Source organism: Lissotriton vulgaris, chromosome 5 (genome assembly GCF_964263255.1).
Source record: "Lissotriton vulgaris chromosome 5, aLisVul1.2, whole genome shotgun sequence".
Lineage (NCBI taxonomy): Eukaryota > Metazoa > Chordata > Amphibia > Caudata > Salamandridae > Lissotriton > Lissotriton vulgaris.
The window spans coordinates 994,460,024-994,480,030 of NC_141693.1; the positions used below are offsets into that span (position 1 = coordinate 994,460,024).

A 20,007-nucleotide genomic window follows, 5' to 3' on the forward strand; every position below is an offset into this window, starting at 1 on the left:
TGTGCCTGAACTCACAATTTAATAACACATCTTTTTCTGAAGGTGGTTTTTGCATTGTGTGTTTAGAAACCACTCTTTTAGAAGTGGCTGTTTTTTTGTGTTCTAACAATTCTCTGTGTTTCTGCCTGGTTGTGGACTGACTGTCTGGATTTGAATGTGATAGGCTCTGGGGAATGTTTTGACCCAGGGGAGGAGGTGATACAGCAACAGAATGACCTGTATCTGGAGTGTAGGGGGTGTAGTAGCCCCTGGAGGTCAAGGGGCCTGGGCTGCTGCTATAAAGCAATGGCTCCATCTCCTGCTGAGTGATTAAGGATCCAGACCTCCACTTTCAAAGGAAGAAGGTGTCACTGGCAGGGAGACACCCAGAACTGGTTTGGACAGGGGTCAGTGCCCGCCTGAATACAAAGACTTCAAAGACAATTAGGGGTATAACTAAGAGAGCTGAAACCCCTGAACGTTGGAATGGAACTGATCAAGACTGAAAAGGATTGAAACTACTTTGTGGTCAAGAGGAACCTCTGCCAAGGAAGAAACAGCTGAAGAGAAGGAAGGAAAGGATTGACCCTTGCCATTGTGTTCTGGGGCTCTCCTGCAGTTTTCTGATTTAACCAAGGAGAGGCTAAGGGACTTTGGTGAGTGCTGTGTCCCCCTCCATAAAAGGACTTTGCTGTGTGCTGCTTCCTGAAGTAACTTGTCCCCAATGGCCCGAGGATAGCTGGCTCCCTGTTGTGGAAACTCAGGAAGTTTCCAAGGGTGCCTCAGCGATGCTGTGTGCATGTGCTTTTTGCAGCCTGAGACCCTCGTAAGCATTGCCCTGTGATTGTGGGCACCTGGAGTCCAAGTGAGTCTCAGCGCCGCTGTGTGCGTGTGCTTCGTGCAGCCTGAGACCTTTATGAGGATTGTCCTGTGATCATGTGCACCCGGAGTCCAATTGAGTCTCAGTGATGCTGTGTGCATGTGCTTTGTGCCTCCTGAGATCTTTGTGAGGATTGTCCTATGATCATGTGCACCCGTAGTCCAAGTAAGTCTCAGCGATGCTGTGTGCTTGTGCTTTGTGCAGCCTGAGACCTTCGTGAGCCCAAGCCTGCCTTTGCCAAGGAGAGACCTCAAAGCATCACGTTGGGGGTCCGTGTTCCACTCCCCAAGATCAACGAAGTCGCATTGGAGACCCAGGCCGTGAGGAGAGGAGAGTGATATCGTACCCCTCAGGTAACACTCAGCGTGTGCCGCATCTGTGGCGGGGTGCGGGCTATGAGAGAAACGCTCTCAGCCTTTCCCATCTTTGCAGCGCGAGCCTCCGCTCAAGTTCTTATCCCTGCCCATATTTGCGGAGGAGTGGCAGTACCGGGTCCGGAGTGTAGAGCTGCACTTTGTTTTCCACCATACCCATGTGGGGGGCATATTTTGGCAGTAGCTGACCGCGAGTCAGTAAGAGTGGCATAGAGATCGGCCAGAGCACTGTGATTGGTGCCGGGGTACATTATTGTTGGCATTACAAACTGCCTGATTGTTGCATTATTTTTGCATTATGAACTGTCTGATTGTTGCATTACTCATTGCATTATTTTTGCATAACCAACTGCCTGATTGTTGCATACAAATTGCATTATTTTGGCATTACAAACTGCCTGATTGTTGCATACGAATTGCATTGTTTTGGCATTACGAAGTGCCTGATTGTTGCATAACGAACTGCATTATTTTTACATTACGAAGTGCCTGATTCTTGAATTACAAACTGCATAGGGTTGCATTAGGGCTGCATTGGATCATCAAGATTTGCTCATTAATACTGCAAGAACCTACAAGGGCTTGCTGGCCTAATATCCGGCAAGGTGAAATATTACAAAAACGCATATGTTGGATTTTTATTGTGTGGCCTCATCTTATATCTTTTTTTATAAACATATAATGTTTTTATGAAACTCGTGTGGAGTCCATTTTTTGGTGTCATCACTGGGTTACTGAGACGGTGGTTGCAAATACTTTACACATTTGGCTTGGAGATAAGCCTGGCTGCTTGTGCCAAGCTACCGAGGGAGTGAGCAGGGGCTACCTGAGAAGATGTATTTCCTTTCCCTGACTTAGAAGCAAGGGGCCCTATTTGGACTAAGGTGCCTACCTCAGCCAACTAGAGACCCCCAGTTCTAACACATACATAAGATCAATTGAGCTGATACATACTGTAAAGTGAGTGTGAGTTCCTTAGGTTATATTGCACCCTACTTGGGTTCATAAATACATCAAACAATTGCTGGATGGGAATGTGCCTAAGCCAAAGTTTTTTCAGAGCTGTGAATACCTCTGGGCAACTTTTCTTTCCATCTTCTTTAGAGCATCTCTTCTTATTACCAAAGGGCATTAACCACATACTGACCAGTTTGATCCTACCCCGGAAATAGCAGAGAAACACAAATTGCTTGGTCACATTCCTAATGTCTAGAAACTTGAGTAGCACAGACGCATGTCAGTCTTACAAGACTAGTGACGCGCAGATTGAGATTCTACGAACAGCCAGGCTAGGACGTACATCTGGGTATACCTCTTGCACTCAGGTAAAATCAATGTGATAACAAAACATGAGGGGTGGAAATGCTACTTATCTACTGAAAATTCATCTGTGCAGGATTCGACTCCATAATTTTTAGCTGTTCTACGTCATTAAGAAAGTTGTTCCCGACATTGACCAGTGTGTACCACTTCTGAAAAAGGGGCAGTTTATCCGAACATATATCTTATCTATTCATCAACTTAATTAATATTCGTTTTGGGTTTACTGGGCCCAGTTACTACAATGCAGTTTGAGACTCAATGTCACATTGATACATGACAGGATATGCGCTTATTTTATTTAGATTAACTCAGATAACAAAAAGTGATAGATACACGTGCTTGAGAAAAAGCTCCTAATGCAATAGGAATTCCTCTGAATTTTAATAATCCAGTAGGATTTGAGATGGTCTACATCTTTACAGAACGGCTTACCCAAGCTGTTAGGTCCCATTCCTTCTGCGCAGAAATAACTACAACTCTAGACATGTGCATGCTTCATAGGGCATCATTAATGGTGTGAATTTTGATTAGTAAATGAATCAAATCTGTCACCTACATCTTGGCTCGTCCGTTTCATTTTAGGAGGCACTTTAAGTCAGTACAGAAGTGATTGGTGAAATGTGTTATCCACCTCTTCTCAACCATATAGAATGTTTCCTTGTAACATTCCATTCAATTGTTTTGATCTCATCTTTATGAATCTACGACATAGCCAACATAATGTAGATTAATGTTTTCCCATTGGCAAAAAGAACAGTCCAACTTGAACTGCTATGCCACTTCCCGCATGTTCAGTAGTTACATAACAACGTTAGATGAATTTGGGCCTCATTATGTTTCATTCATAAGGTGTAGTTTGAGTCCCTAGGCACAAGGAAATCTGGTTGATATATGGCCATTCCTTTTCAATTAAATGAGACTCATTGGAGCAATACAAAATGAGGAATGGAAAAGCTTGAACCAGCATATTTTGACAACTTCATCCTTCCCTGATTCCCAAGAGGCCCCTTAGTATGATTATTTTCCAAACCTATTTGCTGCAACTTGGGGTTTAGTCTGTTCAACCTCATTAAGCCTCATTCAAAACACATTTGAAACCATCATTGCTGATGCACTCAACATTTTAAGTTTGAAAGTAACGTTTTTCAACCAGCAATCCCCTACCCATAGTGTTTTGCAACCAGCAATCCCCTAACCATAGTCTGGCCGTGTGCATGCACACATCATTCTACCTTTTGACCCCGATCCAGCACAAAATCCTGTAGCTCTACTTGGAACATGTTCTTACTATTTAATTGCATTGCATAGATTTTAACCTCGTGCTTCAGTGACTGACAGACCTACGACTAGTGTCTACATTTGGATGGATGGATGGATGGAATGTTAATGTTATGCTTGACAGAGGACAAGCAGAGCCGGACTGGCCAAAGCGGGCACCAGGCAATCCCCCTGTGCACCGCACGGGTGGGGGCCTGTTTTGTGCCGCAGGGGGGGCCGTTTTTGTTACAGGGCCGTTTTTGCAGCATAGCTGAAAATCGGCCCTGTACCAAAATCGGCCGAAAATCAGCCCTGGCAAAGAGCTCGGCAACACCTCCGACCTCCCTGAGTGTGTGTGTGTGGGGGGGGGGGGGGGGGGGGGGGGGGCGGCCGAGCACTTTCCCAAGACCGGTTGTGGTTCCCAGTCCGGCCCTGAGGACAAGAATTTCCGTATTGCTTCTGCTGACGTTTAACCCTTCCATGCTGCCGGGATTTCGCGACAGTGCGGCGCTCCCGCAAAACGGGCGGGCAGCACTGGGGAGGTAGTGCTGCCGTCGGCCAATGGCCGATGGCAGCATGGAAGGGGTTAAGAAACACCTTTATTCTATGATTACATTTCAGGCAAGTAGGTTTGTAAGGCATGGTATTGGATTGTTTCCAGAGATGCCTAGATAGGGATGCAGGTCGTCGCCACATAACTTCCAAAAAGACGCTGTGATAGCATATGCTCTTCTGTAAAGAGGAAAGGCCGATATTAAAGCATGCTTGCCACAAAAAAGATAATTGAATGCATTTCACATTATTTGGTGGGATTTCAGGAAAAAAGATTCAATCCTAAGTAGTTGAGATTTCCATTGAGGAACGAGGAAGGAGTTTGAAATCCATTCATACCCCAAGAGTCAGTGGAGCAGAATTATAGGGTCTATGGTGCTGAATAATGCACTGAGGAGTACAAAAAACTACATCTTATGCAGCTTGTTTTGGGGCCTCCTCAAAGTGTTTGCTGTGTGCTAATTGTGCAGCATGCCAATTGTAGTGCATCACATAGGCATCAGTTGTTGAAGTGTGCCAGGATCTGGGTAGTTACAGTTTTCTCATAGATCTTGGGTACAGTGGTGAATCCAGCAGCAATAGTTTTTTTTTTCTTTTAGATTGTGAAATAGAGAGTGTCTCTCTAATGTAAGGCATTGAGTGTAGGTTGTTTAATGGGCACATGAACTGTTAATTCTTAGGAGAAATGTCATGATGGGTTATGTTTGGATAAGGAACAATAGGTGAAAGGAAACAGCACGTTTGTGATCAATGTTGCCCAATCAAGGAGGATATTAAAGTTCACTCACATCCTTGTGATTGATGCTTACTTGACACAAGAGAAAGAGTGGTGGTAGCATCTTCTGGAACAGCATTCGAAAGCATGAAAGTCGTGAAGAACCCAGGACTTGAAATTATATTTAGGTAATTATAATATAGCTAAAAACCTATAAAATAGTGGAAATAGGTATGTTGATGCCCCCTAAAATGCACTAGCAATAGATCTGACAGAGCTCGGCAAAACCTCTTGAGGATTTGCTACATGCAATCTTTTTTCACTTAATGAAAGGCTTGGAAATAGCAGCACAGAAATACTTAACCGAACTCTCAAGAAGTTATCAAACTTTACCCCAGTCTCATCTCCGACTGTCCTCCATCTCTGTGCACATTTTAGAAATGCATTCACAGCAGCTGGTGCTCACTTCTCTCAGTTGTACTTGATACTGAACCGGACCCAAACAGAATGTCTTCCCATTGCCAATGACATCAGGAAAGACCAAATCCAGGAATACCTTCTTTGTCAATTGGTATGTGTGATGGAATAATATTCCAACACACCAGTTTTACAATACAACGCTATCCGAAAGAAACTAAGAATCATATCTGGAAGGAGCACATCATCAAGAATAAAATGAAACTTTCCTGTTCGCAGGCCACATAGCCTAACATGGACCTTTCCTTATGCATTATCCTAAATCAATCCCTGGTCTCCTGTTTCATATGTACTGCACTTTTTCTTTGTATATAAGATTTTGCTCAATATATACCAATACAGTGACTGATATTTCAATTTTATTAGAACTCTAAATGAATATGAGGATTTTACTAAGGTTAGGCAAGGTGAGAACCAGTGCACCAACTAAATAAACTATTGTTAACAATCATGACTCATACTGGCTCCCTTGGTACTTAGCCTTCATTTAGCCTTACTCCAGGATGCTTAGCGAGGATACGGAAACTCCACCCTGAATTAATGAAGCCTGCACATCTATGAATGCTATATGAAAATGACTTTGCCAAATTTATCAACCCTAGAGAAGGGCTACTAAGATATCTGTGGATCATAAAAACTATAGACAAGTAGGCAGAATGAAGATAGACACTGATAAAACAGTAGTACTTATACTATCGCTGGACTACCCCTTCCTGCTACAATTTGTGAGAAAATAATGAATCTGGAACTGTCTTAATACATCTTCGACAATCAGCTCCTCGACTCCTCCCAGTATGGCTTCCGATCTAGGCACAGCACAGAAACCGTCCTGGTCAAGGAAACGAAGAAAGTAAGGAAGGCAGTCGATGGCGGAGGCTCAGCAGTGATGATTTTACTAGATTTATTGGCTGCCTTCGATACTGTCGATCACACCACTCTCACAGGATGCCTAAAGGAAATAGGAGTTAAGAGGATCACCCTGGAGCTTCTTTCCTCCTTTGTCAGTGACAGATCTCAGGCAGTAGAATTACGGAATTTTGACTCTCTACCCTACACACTGACTTGTGGAGTTCCACAAGGGTCGTCCCTTAGCGCCACGCTTTTTAAAATTTACATTGCAAAATTGGCACTGCTCATAAGAAGTTTCAATTGGAGGTAACTTCCTATGCAGACGATACTCGGATAATAATTGCTGCAGCTCACAATGACTCATCAGGCCCCTCAAAATGCTGTAACTACATCAAGCAATCAGTGGCTGGATGAGTGGACACTGCCTGAAACTTAATGTTGGGAAAAAGGAGATAATGGTGTTCTTCAATGCCTCCCCAGGCTGGGACTACCAATTGGTGGCATGATAATTTGCCACAACCACCTTGCCCTGTGACTTAAGTTAAGAATTTGGGAATCATCATTGATGACAACCTGATCATGAGCTCGCATCATCAGTCACTTCAGCAGCCTACTACATCATTAAAATTATAAGGAAAATCCTTCCTTTTATCCCAGACAGCCACAGAAAAACTCTAATAACCCTGCTTGTACTTCCTAGGCTGGACTATTGTAATATTCTTTATCTGACTGTTTTAGAAAAACATGAGTCGACTACAACTGGTCCAAAATGCCACAGCAAGAATGGTTCGTAATCTTCCTAAATACCATTCCATTAAGCAGGGTCTCGCAAGCTGCACTGGCTTCCCATGCACAGCAGGGCTAAGTTTAAGGCACTATGCCTGGCCCACAAAGGATTGCATAACTCAGGCCTTGATTTTCTCATGCCAGCTTTCAAGAGATATAAGCCTAAAAGAGAACTCAGTTTGCAGTTCCGTCATTTAAAAAGACCCATTGGGGCGGCAGAGGTATAGTTCTCAACACCATCAAACTCTGGAACAGCCTCCCACCCCACCTCAGAGCTATCCCTTCATTGACATTGTTCAGGAAGGAGATAAAAACCTGACTTTTTAATATCTAATTCTCCACTCTCCGACCTCACCTGTTAGCGCCAAGACACCGCTGGTAGTCACGCGCTTTAAAAATTACCTAACATTGCTATGTATTAAAAGAGTAACATCTACTTGAAGGTTTAATGTGCCAGACCAGGAAACTGTGAATGAATATCAGCATAGAGTTTACTATGCACCATATGATAGCAAACGGCAAAGAACATATCATCTGCACTGAAGGAACAACAGTAAAAAGTTAGGGGCTGCGAATAAAACCAATAATTAAAGCACACCTCTATAGGTATCAGAAATCTCGTATGAGACAGACAAATGGGGGGAGAGAGACATTTGAGGAGTTTGCAAAGTTCATTGACACTGCTGGAGAGCATTCTGTTAGAAAGCTTACACATTGAATTGCATTGATCCAGACTGTCTTTAGTATTTTATGTCCAGTGTGCCAATTATGGTACATTGCTAACGGGATTAGGGGAATGCATCATCAGCACTAGATAAATTGACTGGAGAACAATTTGAACAATAAGCAGCCTTCCCAACTGGATAAGAACCGATAATCAATAGAACAGACAAAAGTGGTACTTTAAATTTGAAAAACGAATACCTAGAGATTTACTAATGATATTCACCAAGGCATTAGCTTGTCTGGGATATATATGTTGCTCAAATGGATGTGCTGATATCCTTGGGAGACTATACCCAGTTTCAAAGAAATGTGAAAAATGGGACTAAGCACATGGATTAAAATTCTGTAAACAATGTTATTCTAATCGGTAGCAAGTGATCGAGGACACATCATACGTCATACAATGCTCATTATATGTGCAGAATTGTTAACCTAAAAAAAGATGGCATTCAAAAGCAAAAGCACAAAATAGGGAATAAATTTACCCTATCATGGAAGCCTGAAGCCCCTCGAACAACTAAAATATTGCTCTCTTCCTACAAATAATCCAGATGTGGAAAAGATTGGTAATTTTAATAACGTTCTTTGAACCACATTTTGGAAACAATTTGTTGACAAATGGTTACTAACAAATTGTATGAAAAAACTTTGATGCAAATTATTTCTTATAACCTTTGGTAAACTTTCCACCCGCACTTAGCATACGATTTTGAAGGCACAATTGAAGGGATGAGGTCCACAAAATAAAATTAATTTGAATTTTAAGTACAGATACAGTTATTACCTAAATGATGGCCTGGAGTAGGCAGTTCTTCAGATAATTCTTTCCATGTGCCATTCCTTTGGGGTTGCTTTTCTGTACAGATATTCCTGCATTTCTTAAACTGAAGCGTACCCCTTTTAAATCTGATTTATTTGATTACACAATGCACGTCAATTTCTTAAATGGTATTTTCTTTTAATGAGAACATTGATTTCTTTTTGCGACAAAGTGAGAGGAGACCAATCATATAATCCAGTGAAATTGATTCTCGTGTTCTCAAGTAAGCATAGCACTTATCACAAGGAACACCTAGATGGAAAGTTCAGTTTTTTTTAATTTACAAAATTCCTTATCAAATTTTGCATTGTTTCAGTTAGCTTCATTTGGATAAATTGATCTTTATTTGGTTGCTCCAACTTCCATTGATGTTCCAGGTGGTGTTTTAAAACATTGTTATATTTTGAAGGTAGGCTCCTTATTTTCATGAATTGACAGATATTGAAAATTGAAAGAGTGGAGTGTTTTACAGTATGACATTATTGACATTTTAAGGAGCTACTTGTAATAGTTATCTATGTTTTGCTTTGATACTTGGTACAAATAATCATGTAGTGGAAAATATGTTTTTCCCAACAATAGGACGTGTTAAAATGTATGACGGTTGCCAACTAAGCTGTTTGTCCTTCTTCCTAGGAACTGTCAAATAGATCCATGAACTTCATAGAAATTTCTACCTTTAGTAAAATCACATACTCCATAACTAGTTTTACTCTCATATGCTTTGTTGGAAAGGACTGCCTGTCCCTATGTTATCATAAACAGGCTGTCTCAATTGTTTTAATACGACTACTCCACTTAAAGATCACATAAAGTGTTTATAGTAAGTCTGGACAGTGAACTCCGCTCCACTCGCAGAATTTGCAGAGTTTTCTCCACTCCGCGTTACGCGGAGCTCGTCGAGTTCTGAAAAACTCCGCTTTGCGGAGCTGAGTTTTTTCCTTGCTCGCATTCGTCAACGTCAGGTTGGCGAGAATGCAAAATGAACTTCCCTGCGAGATTTCTCGATGCGGGCGGTCAGATTCTCATTGCTAGTGGTCACGTATGCTCATGACCTCTCACATTGAGAAACCATCCGTTCGCGTTGAGAAAGCTGTCACTCGAGTAAAAATCTACTCAAGTGGCAGAAAGGAAGCAGCGCCCGCTTGCGCTGTGCATGGTGCCATTCGCGATGATTGCACAGTGCGGACAAGTACCTGGCACTGAAAATCACCACGAACGGCATTTATCTAACACACCCCGCCGCTCACAGAGCTTCACGTAGCATGGCTGAGTTTTTTTATGCTTCGCGGAGTTCCGCGTAGCGGCACTCCGCGAACTCCGACCAGGCTTAGGTTATAGTAGGTGTAGAAGGCAGCATATTGTTCTTCCTGGACCTATTACGTTGGAGAGTAGTTTAGCATTTAGTCCAAATTGGGCTTGGATATCATTACTGTACTTCGCTATCATGCGAATCAGATTAGCATCAACCTCTTGTCCCAGCCTTTTGGGTCACACAGTTTCCTCTTTTGTTTCCTTGCAGGTTCATGAAGGTGGCTGGCAGCACAGTGGATGCTGTTACATGGCAACAGTAGGTATTCTATATTCATTGAGCTTCTCACATGAATAACCCAAGATCTGTGATCTCAAAAAGAAGACTATTTGGTGAAAACAGGCAGCAACTCTTACCATATCACACAATGCCTATAATATGCGACAATGAAAAGGCGATAAACTACAACACCAGCATTTCACTAAAATATCTCAGTCACACCCTCTTAAATGAATTCCTGCAATTGAGGGATAAAGTAGATGAATCATTGATTCCAAATATTCTAGGAAGAATCATCTACTTGATGCAAGATGTTCTAGTCACAATCACCTACTTTCTATACAAACACTGCAATTGTACCTTTACTATTTTATTATCAGAAATAAACGTCCCTAATTAATTTAAGAACATTCATTGGCCCTTGGAAATGGCAGTGTGATTTGTTTTGGTCTTGGATCACTTTTTTCCTTTGTAAGGTATTGCAACTGTGAAATCTACTTGTAAATGTAATCTGCTGCCCCTGTGGCAGGACAGGACCCTTTTTATTTAAAATAATCCAGTCAGTCACAGGTATGCTTTAAATACAAAATTTCCTTAGAAAGTATGCGCGAGAAGCCTGCTTCCTGAAAGGACCCCTATATCTGTCTTTCTAGCTTTCACAAAAGGAATAGTTCCTCTTGATGTATAATTCGCAGGACGCTTTTTGTATGTAGTGATAATATAAAGATAGAATGCAACAGCTTATTTTCTTCTCTTGCTCTTGAGGCTTGCTTTTCTGTTATTTAACTTGCATACAGGAAGGGCAATATGTTTTTTCTGATTCACTTCTCTTGTGATCAGTACTCAAAAGAGGGAAAGCCTTACAACTGATGAACTCCTAACATTTTCATCAGTTGTGAGGCTTTCCCTCTTTTTTGTACTGATTACTACATTTAAGGGAGGCTGAGTGTTGCCCCAATTTAGCTTCTCACTCCACCTTGTTTTTCTACACTTTCACTTCTCATGTGTAGATTGTGGAATTGTATACTCCATAATATGAACATATCATAGACGATACATGAAATATCGTCCATTTCATTTATTGGGCTTTTAATCTTTTTATTTCTATACTAAAATACTTCATTTGCGTATCGCTCACATTGTAAACTGAGTTGTTTGTACAGTTCTGGATCAAAACTTTCTAGTTTGATACATTTTAATAATTACATTTTAATAATTACATAATACATTTTAATAATTACATTTTAATAATTAATTGTAATAGTTTGATAGATTTCTAGTTTGTCATCTGTCTCATTGCAAGTTTCCTTGTCCTGATATTCAATGTACATCATCGCTGTTACAAGGAAAGATAGATTAATGGGTCAACCAACACAAGATTGCAGAAGTGGAGAATAACATTGTTTTAAATTATATCACTCCAAAATTAATTCAATGAAATGCAGATGAAAGTCATCATGTGGAGGCTATCTTCTGAGCTTACATTCAGAAGGGCTTAAATCTCCTGCAGTCGTTTTTCTCTCTCGCTTTCTTTCGCTGCATATTATTTTAATTTTGGTTAATATTAGATTGAACACGAGACACTGGAAAGCAGTATACTTGCACTTTAAAGTAGATAACCCTCACATTTTCTTCCATCCCTGCTTGGGATTAATCTCCTTCCTCGTCTAGGGGGTAGTGTTCGCCCTGACCCTTCTACCACTTTGCTATTTCCCAGAAGGCTGCAGGACCAGAGCTTCATGCAGAGCACAACAAGTTGCCTTGATTGTGTCACTGACACCTGCAGTGTGAGGCTTTCTTGAATACTTTTGGGCTGTTGATGGTGTTTGGCTGTTCTCATAGACGTTGAGCAATCAAAATGCATGGGGTTGCTGAAGTGGCACCACACACACTTTGAATGTTATAATATCACAGGATGTGACACCATATGACTTTTCAAGGAAATGATGTCACATAAACTTTTCTCTGATGACATAACAATAATTAAAATTGTTGAAGTTCCATAGTAACTGAATGACAGCATCGCTGTGAAGCACCGAGGTGAAGGTTTCATTCTAATACATAATTCTTATGTGTTCACAATAATGATTTATGGCAACAACTTGTTTAAAAATGTGTTTAAGTTTAGTTTCCTATTTAATCAGAGGAGTGGCTGAACATGTTTACCGTACAAACATAAAGGGGGATATTCTCAAGAACGTGTGATAATAATCGCAACTTTGCACATCGTAGTCTATTGCGACAAAATAACACAGTGTTAACATTGTATTCTCAACCCGGCAGCACCATGCGATAGTCTCATGATAACACGCCAAATGACCGTGTTAAAATTACACAGCGCTGAAAGAATGCGAAACACGAATGCGAAAAAAGTTGAGATGCCCCAAATCACGATACAAAAATCTGCGATAACCAGCGACAGGTCTGCTATTCCCGGGCGTCATGCGGGAAAATGCACTATAAAAGCAACAAATAAATACACTAAAACCAAAACACTAAAACCAAAATAAACTGCGTAGCACCATTGATGCACCCGAACCAAGAGCAGAGCACAACTCGAACCCCACAAGCCTCACAGAGGACCAGCCAGGAACCCTGTGGTCGGGGATGGGCAAGGAGAAGAGGAAGAGGAAGACAGGGTTCAGTTCGCAGGAAAACGAGATCATAGTTACGGAGGTGATAGAACACTACCAACAACTGTTTGTCACCTCCACTGTGTTATTGGCAACACAAATAGAAATATGGCAGTCTATTGTGAACAACGTGAATGCAGTCGGAGTGTTGAGGAGGTTAATGGAAGAGGTCAAGAGGCACTGGCTTGATGTGAAAAGCCAAACCAAGCAGAAACTCGCTACCAACCAGAAGGTAGCAATGGCGACTGGAGGTGGGAGTCCTGTGCCACAGGAGGAGGTGGATGAGCTGGAGGAAATGGTGGCCACAGTCATCAGTGTGGAGACGGTGCAAGCAGTTGGGGGTCCGGACACAGCTCGATATGACCTGACCCCACAGCAACAGGGTGAGTAACGGCCAGGGACTGGGGGGACGGGGAGAGATGGGCACAATGGCACACATGCACAATTATGTGTAGCACACTGCACCCACAATGATTGTGGAACATATCCCTGATACCCTTGGCACACTCCATCACGCATAGAAACTTCAGGTAGGCTCCCATCCACTATGCGCACAAAGGGGCCCCCCTCCCTATCACCATTCTCACAACCTAACTATGTACATGGGCTGAATCCAGCAAAGCAGGGGCTCTGTGAGCCACACTAACAATGCAAGTGACTCTGCATGGCCAATAGCAAGGATGCAGTCTAAATGCATGACATGGTGCACAACACAACACTGAGGTGACCCAGTGAGGATAACATCCTGAAAGGAGCAGGTCACACTCTGACACATCCACGTGCACATATAACCTCTGACGTCAACAACACATCTGCAGACAAACAATGCATAAGAGTACAAAAACCGTCCAAGAGCGCAAATGACCCAAGTCGCCAACATCTCAGCACCATAACAGCACATAAGTCAAAGACACACCGCCTCAAAGGGATAAGGGGCTGCTAAATCAGAGCAGCAGGGGCGACTCTCACACAATGCAACACACACACATACCATTCACAGCATATCAACATTGAGGATAATGTGGTACAAAGTGCAACACTTTCACTACAGAACAGAGGACACAACTGGTGCCGCCTGTGAGTACAAACTGGCCAATCACATCTGGCATAGAAAACTGTGAGATAATAATGTACAAGTACAACCTCACATCTGTCATGTAGTCGAAATGTCCACTGTCTCCCATCAAATAGCCAGCTCCTCCAAAACAGTCACAATGTACATTGTCGTGCAGTCTGTATGTAAACATGTACAATGCGTCAACATACATAGAACATACTGTTAACCTGCATCTCCTCTTTACATTGCAGAGGGACAATCAACACCTCCTGCAGAGCAAACCTGAATTCTCTTCAGTGATGATGAAGAGGACCCCCTGGCCATCTGCTCCGACACCCTCCAACGGCTCGTGGACAGCCTCCGCACCCCACCTCCAGGAGCAGGGCAGCCCAGCTGCATTGAGGTGACCCCACCCCCTGCACAGACCACACAGCAGGAATGACCCACCACCACTGCTGGGTCCCAGCACCTCACGGAAAAACACATGGCCTTCCAACGCCGTGTGTTAGACCGCCAGAGTGGGCTGGCTGAACAGGTGCGGGTAGGTTTTGACCTCATGGCAGCCAAACTAGATGCCATTTGTGGGTGTATAATTCCCTTTCAGGGATCACTTGCAGTCCCTAACGGACGCCCACAGTCCGTTCCATGCTCTACAACAATCCTTGGTGACCTTTCTGGAGCCATTACTTGAATACAAGAACTGTCTAGTCAGACATGCTCCATAAATTACAGCACAGAGTTGGCACAGATGTGGAGGACAATGGAGACCATGGAACGGATGCAGGCTGGAAGGATGGCTGCAATGGCTGAAACCAGTGAGATGTAGCTGAGATCTTCTATGTCCTTCAGAACCTCATCTTGCCATTGCTGCCACAGAGCCTGTCCCAGAGGACTGCTGCTTGAACTTTGACACACACACCTCCGCCCCCTTCCCCTTATGTGTCACTGGCACACAGTGATGCAGCCATACCACCTCTGCCCCTGATGTGTCAGTGGCACACAGTGATGCAGCTCTACCACCTCTGCCCCCTGATGTGTCAGTGGCATAAAGTGATGCAGCCCTACCACCTCCGCCCCCTGATGTGTCAGTGGCACACAGTTATGCAGCCATAACACCACCACAAACACCTGACACACCTGATACAGAAGACATATCAGAGGAGTTAGATGTGGATGGTAATGACTCTGTGTGAGAAAGGAGGTTGTACCATTCATCCCCGCCATATGGCCTGTTCCTGCTTGTTTCAGCCCTCTGCATCATGCCCTGGAACAGCACCTTCAACTGTCCCCCGAAACACTCTGCGACATCCACCTGGACTCTGACATGAACTGCCATATCTGCTCTGGTTACCAATGACACAGCAATCAGGCTGCGAACTGAACTCTTCCCCTTCCGATTAACTTGTCATTCCCCAAAGGACACTGGTTGGCACTCCACTGGGCAACTATGTAATGGGGGGTTTGCTTGGCCATGTACTGCTCCAGCTCCGACACTCTACAGAATGTGAGTAAAACATTCCAAATCACACAGATGTGTCACGTCTATGTTCAGTCAAGTATAAGAGTACGGATGAATGTATAGCACAAAAAAGTACACCCTGGGAAATGACATCAATGCGCATGTTTGACCCTGACCCACATGGCAAATTACATGACTGTGAAGGTGTCCCCCCCACCGTAGCACCACGACCCTGTATTAAATAGGGCTGTGTGTAAAAATGTCAAATTCTGTAGCAGGCCTAAAGTAGTGTCCCCCATCACATGTGACAACAGAACATCTCTTTGCATACCTACTCACACTCAACGATGTGGCCACAGCCTGTTTTGATGCATCACAATAATCCACATGGCAAGACGTTGAACACCATACTCACATTGCTGTAGACACAGGTCTACCAGCAACTATACCAACCACTATGTCTGGCTCACAAGGGTGGAGCTGGCAATAGGGACTCACCCCTAAGTGAAATGCGTCAGTCAGTCCCTCCCTGTGTACGGACAATGCTCATTGAGGCACACGATTTGTCATTCTAATTAACACTCATCAGAGTTGAACACTAGTGAAGTTGCATAGACTTTATTAGCATGTGCGTGTCAGTATAGGCAAGACAAGGGCCACAACATGCAGACCAATGCTTCAGACACTAACAGACAGCATAGGAACATGTAGTGGTGCAAGAAATGGAGAGGCAAAAATGAACACCAATCATTACGGATGGCAATGGTCTCAGGCCACCTTGCCTTGCTGGACGAGTCATGTGATGTTTGGCGTATGCTCATTGCCCCGTGCCAGGGGACACGACTCACAGCCCATGGGATCTGCATAGTGCTGTACCACCGGACTGTGCTGACTGTCTGCTCTGCTGACAGTGAGCAGGTGAAAGGGTCCAACAAGGTCACATGTAGTACTACATTGCCATGTGTGTACTCTCCCTCCAGCAGTATGTCAGATATAGGATTGTTGCCAAACGATGCTGTACAGCTCCGCCCATAGGACTGCCTCACCTTGCACAGGTGTGTGTCAACACGCGTAGGTGCACTCACATGCATTCTGAGCCCAAGCGAATGCAGACATGTCCACTGTTGTGGTGGGATATGTGACCATTTCTCCAAGATGCAACAAAGTGTTGGGACCTGTGCTCTGGGTTACAATCAGTTGTGGCTGCAGGATTGTGGTTACTTGTTCATGAATGTGAGCGGAGCTTCTTTGGCAATCAGTTCCAGGAGTACATTGTTGTCGACTTCAACAAACACGAGGGCAAACCAATCCATTAACTCAGCGGTCTTCAATCTGTGGGGCGCGACCCCCAGAGGGGTCGTGGAGTCCTGGGAAGGGGGTCGCAGATTCTGCAGAGTGCAGTTCCTGGCATTGGGCTGATCAAGGGTGCTCACGGCGGAGGCCTAATTCACACCGAGGTGTGAAAAACATCAATGCCTCATTATCAAGTAAATGGTCTTTTAAAGACCTGTCAAGTACTTGGGTGTGACTGTGCGTGTGTCCCTGAAGCTGTTTCAGCCGGGCTCACATACACGAGCTGGGGGAAGCTGGGTGGGGGGGCGGGCTGGGGGAGTGGCTGTAGTTTAGCCCTTTGAGTTCAATGGATGTTGCGCACCTGGAGCTGTGGGTCCCATGACTTGTCCCCCGTCCCCAGCAGGGAGGCACAGAGATGCCCTCCCATGAGCGGGAAAGAAGAAGGATGACGACGCAGAGAGATACTAATCCCCCCCCCCCCTTCCCCATGAGAGAGGCACAGAAAAGGTGGGTGGATGAATGATGGGTGGATGGATGGATGAAAGGCTGAAGGATGGATGGATGTGTGAAAAGGTGGGTGGATGAATGATGAGTGGATGGATGAATGAAAGGGTGGATGGATGAATTATGGATGTATGGATGGCAGGATGAAAGAGTGCATGGATGAAGGATAGATTGGTGAAGGATAGATGTATGGATGGAAGAATAAAAGGGTGGGCGGATGAAGGATGGATGGATGAAAGGGTGGATGGATGAATGATGGATGGATGGATGTGTAAAAAGATAGGTGAATGAATGATGGGTGAATGGATGGATGAAAGGGTGGATGGATGAATGATGGATGTATGGATGGAAGGATGAAAGGGTGGATGGATGAAGGATTGATGTATGGATGGGAGGATGAAAGGGTGGATGGATGAATGATGGATGTGTGGATGGATGTGTGAAAAGGTGGGTGGATGAATGATGAGTGAATGGATAAATGAAAGGGTGGATGGATGAACGATGGATGTATGGATGGAAGGATGAAAGGGTGGATGGATGAAGGATAGATTGGTGAAGGATAGATGTATGGATGGAAGAATGAAAGAATGAAAGGGTGGACGGATGAAGGATGGATGGATGAAAGGGTGGATGGATGAATGGTGGATGGATGTGTAAAAAGATGGGTGGATGAATGATGGGTGAATGGATGGATGAAAGGGTGGATGGATGAATGATGGATGTATGGATGGAAGGATGAAAGGGTGGATGGATGAAGGATGGATGTATGGATGGGAGGATGAAAGGGTAGATGGATGAATGATGGATGAGTGGATGGATGGATGTGTGAAAGGTGGGTGGATAAATGATGAGTGAATGGATGAATGAAAGGGTGGATGGATGAATGATGGATGTATGGATGGAAGGATGAAAGGGTGGATGGATGAAGGATAGATTGGTGAAGGATAGATGTATGGATGGAAGAATGAAAGGGTGGACTGATGAAGGATGGATGGATGAAAGGGTGGATGGATGAATGATGGATGGATGGATGTGTAAAAGGATGGGTGGATGAATGATGGGTGAATGGATGGATGAAAGGGTGGATGGATGAATGATGGATGTATGGATGGATGGAAGGATGAAAGGGTGGATGGATGAAGGATAGATTGGTGAAGGATAGATGTATGGATGGAAGAATGAAAGGGTGGACGGATGAAGGATGGATGGATGAAAGGGTGGATGGATGAATGATGGATGGATGGATGGATGTGTAAAAAGATGGGTGGATGAATGATGGGTGAATGGATGGATGAAAGGGTGGATGGATGAATGATGGATGTATGGATGGAAGGATGAAAGGGTGGATGGATGAAGGATAGATGTATGGATGGGAGGATGAAAGGGTGGATGGATGAATGATGGATGTGTGGATGGATGGATGTGTGAAAGGTGGGTGGATAAATGATGAGTGAATGGATGAATGAAAGGGTGGATGGATGAATGATGGATGTATGGATGGAAGGATGAAAGGGTGGATGGATGAAGGATAGATTGGTGAAGTATAGATGTATGGATGGAAGAATGAAAGGGTGGACTGATGAAGGATGGATGGATGAAAGGGTGGATGGATGAATGATGGATGGATGGATGTGTAAAAGGATGGGTGGATGAATGATGGGTGAATGGATGGATGAAAGGGTGGATGGATGAATGATGGATGTATGGATGGAAGGATGAAAGGGTGGATGGCTGAAGGATAGATTGGTGAATGATAGATGTATGGATGGAAGAATGAAAGGGTGGACGGATGAAGGATGGATGGATGAAAGGGTGGATGGATGAATGATGGATTGATGGATGGATGTGTAAAAAGATGGGTGGATGAATGATGGGTGAATGGATGGATGAAAAGGTAGATGGATGAATGATGGATGTATGGATGGAAGGATGAAAGGGTGGATGGATGAAGGATGGATGTATGGATGGGAGGATGAAAGGGTGGATGGATGAAGGATGGATGGATGTGTAAAAAGATGGGTGGATGAATGATGGGTGAATGGATGGATGAAAAGGTAGATGGATGAATGATGGATGTATGGATGGAAGGATGAAAGGGTGGATGGATGAAGGATAGATTGGTGAAGGATAGATGTATGGATGGAAGAATGAAAGGGTGGACGGATGAAGAATGGATGGATGAAAGGGTGGATGGATGAATGATGGATGGATGGATGTGTAAAAAGATGGGTGGATGAATGATGGGTGAATGGATGGATGAAAGGGTGGATGGATGAATAATGGATGTATGGATGGAAGGATGAAAGGGTGGATGGATGAAGGATAGATTGGTGAAGGATAGATGTATGGATGGAAGGATGAAAGGGTGGACGGATGAAGGATGTATGGATGGATGTGTGAAAAGGTGGGGGGATGAATGATGGGTGGATGGATGGATGAAAGGGTGGGTGGATGGATGAAAGGGTGGATGGATGATGGATGGGAGGGTGAAAGAGTGGATGGATGAAGGATGGATGTATGGATGGGAAGATGAAAGGGTGGATGGATGTATGAATGGATAAAAGGTTGCATGGATGAATGATGGATGGATGTGTGAAAAGGTGGGTGGATGAATGATGGGTGGATGGAAGGAAGGGTGGATGGAAGGGTAAAGGATCGATGTATGGAAGTATGAAAGGGTGGATGGATGAACGATGGATGTATGGATTGAAGGATGAAAGGGTGGATGGATGGATGTGTGAAAGTGTGGGTGGATGAATAATGGAGGGATGTGATGAGGTCTAACAGGCACA

The 20,007-nt window shown here is 43.8% G+C and overlaps 1 protein-coding gene across 1 annotated transcript in view; it reads left to right on the forward strand.

Annotated features, from left to right (window-relative positions):
• LOC147711878 (inactive heparanase-2-like) overlaps positions 1-20,007 on the forward strand; it is a 738,870-nt gene that overhangs the window by 292,178 nt on the left and 426,685 nt on the right. The window contains exon 5 of the mRNA XM_086919554.1: positions 10,261-10,308. Within this exon, the coding sequence (XP_086775680.1) occupies positions 10,261-10,308 (48 nt within the window). The remainder of the gene's footprint in view (positions 1-10,260; positions 10,309-20,007) is intronic.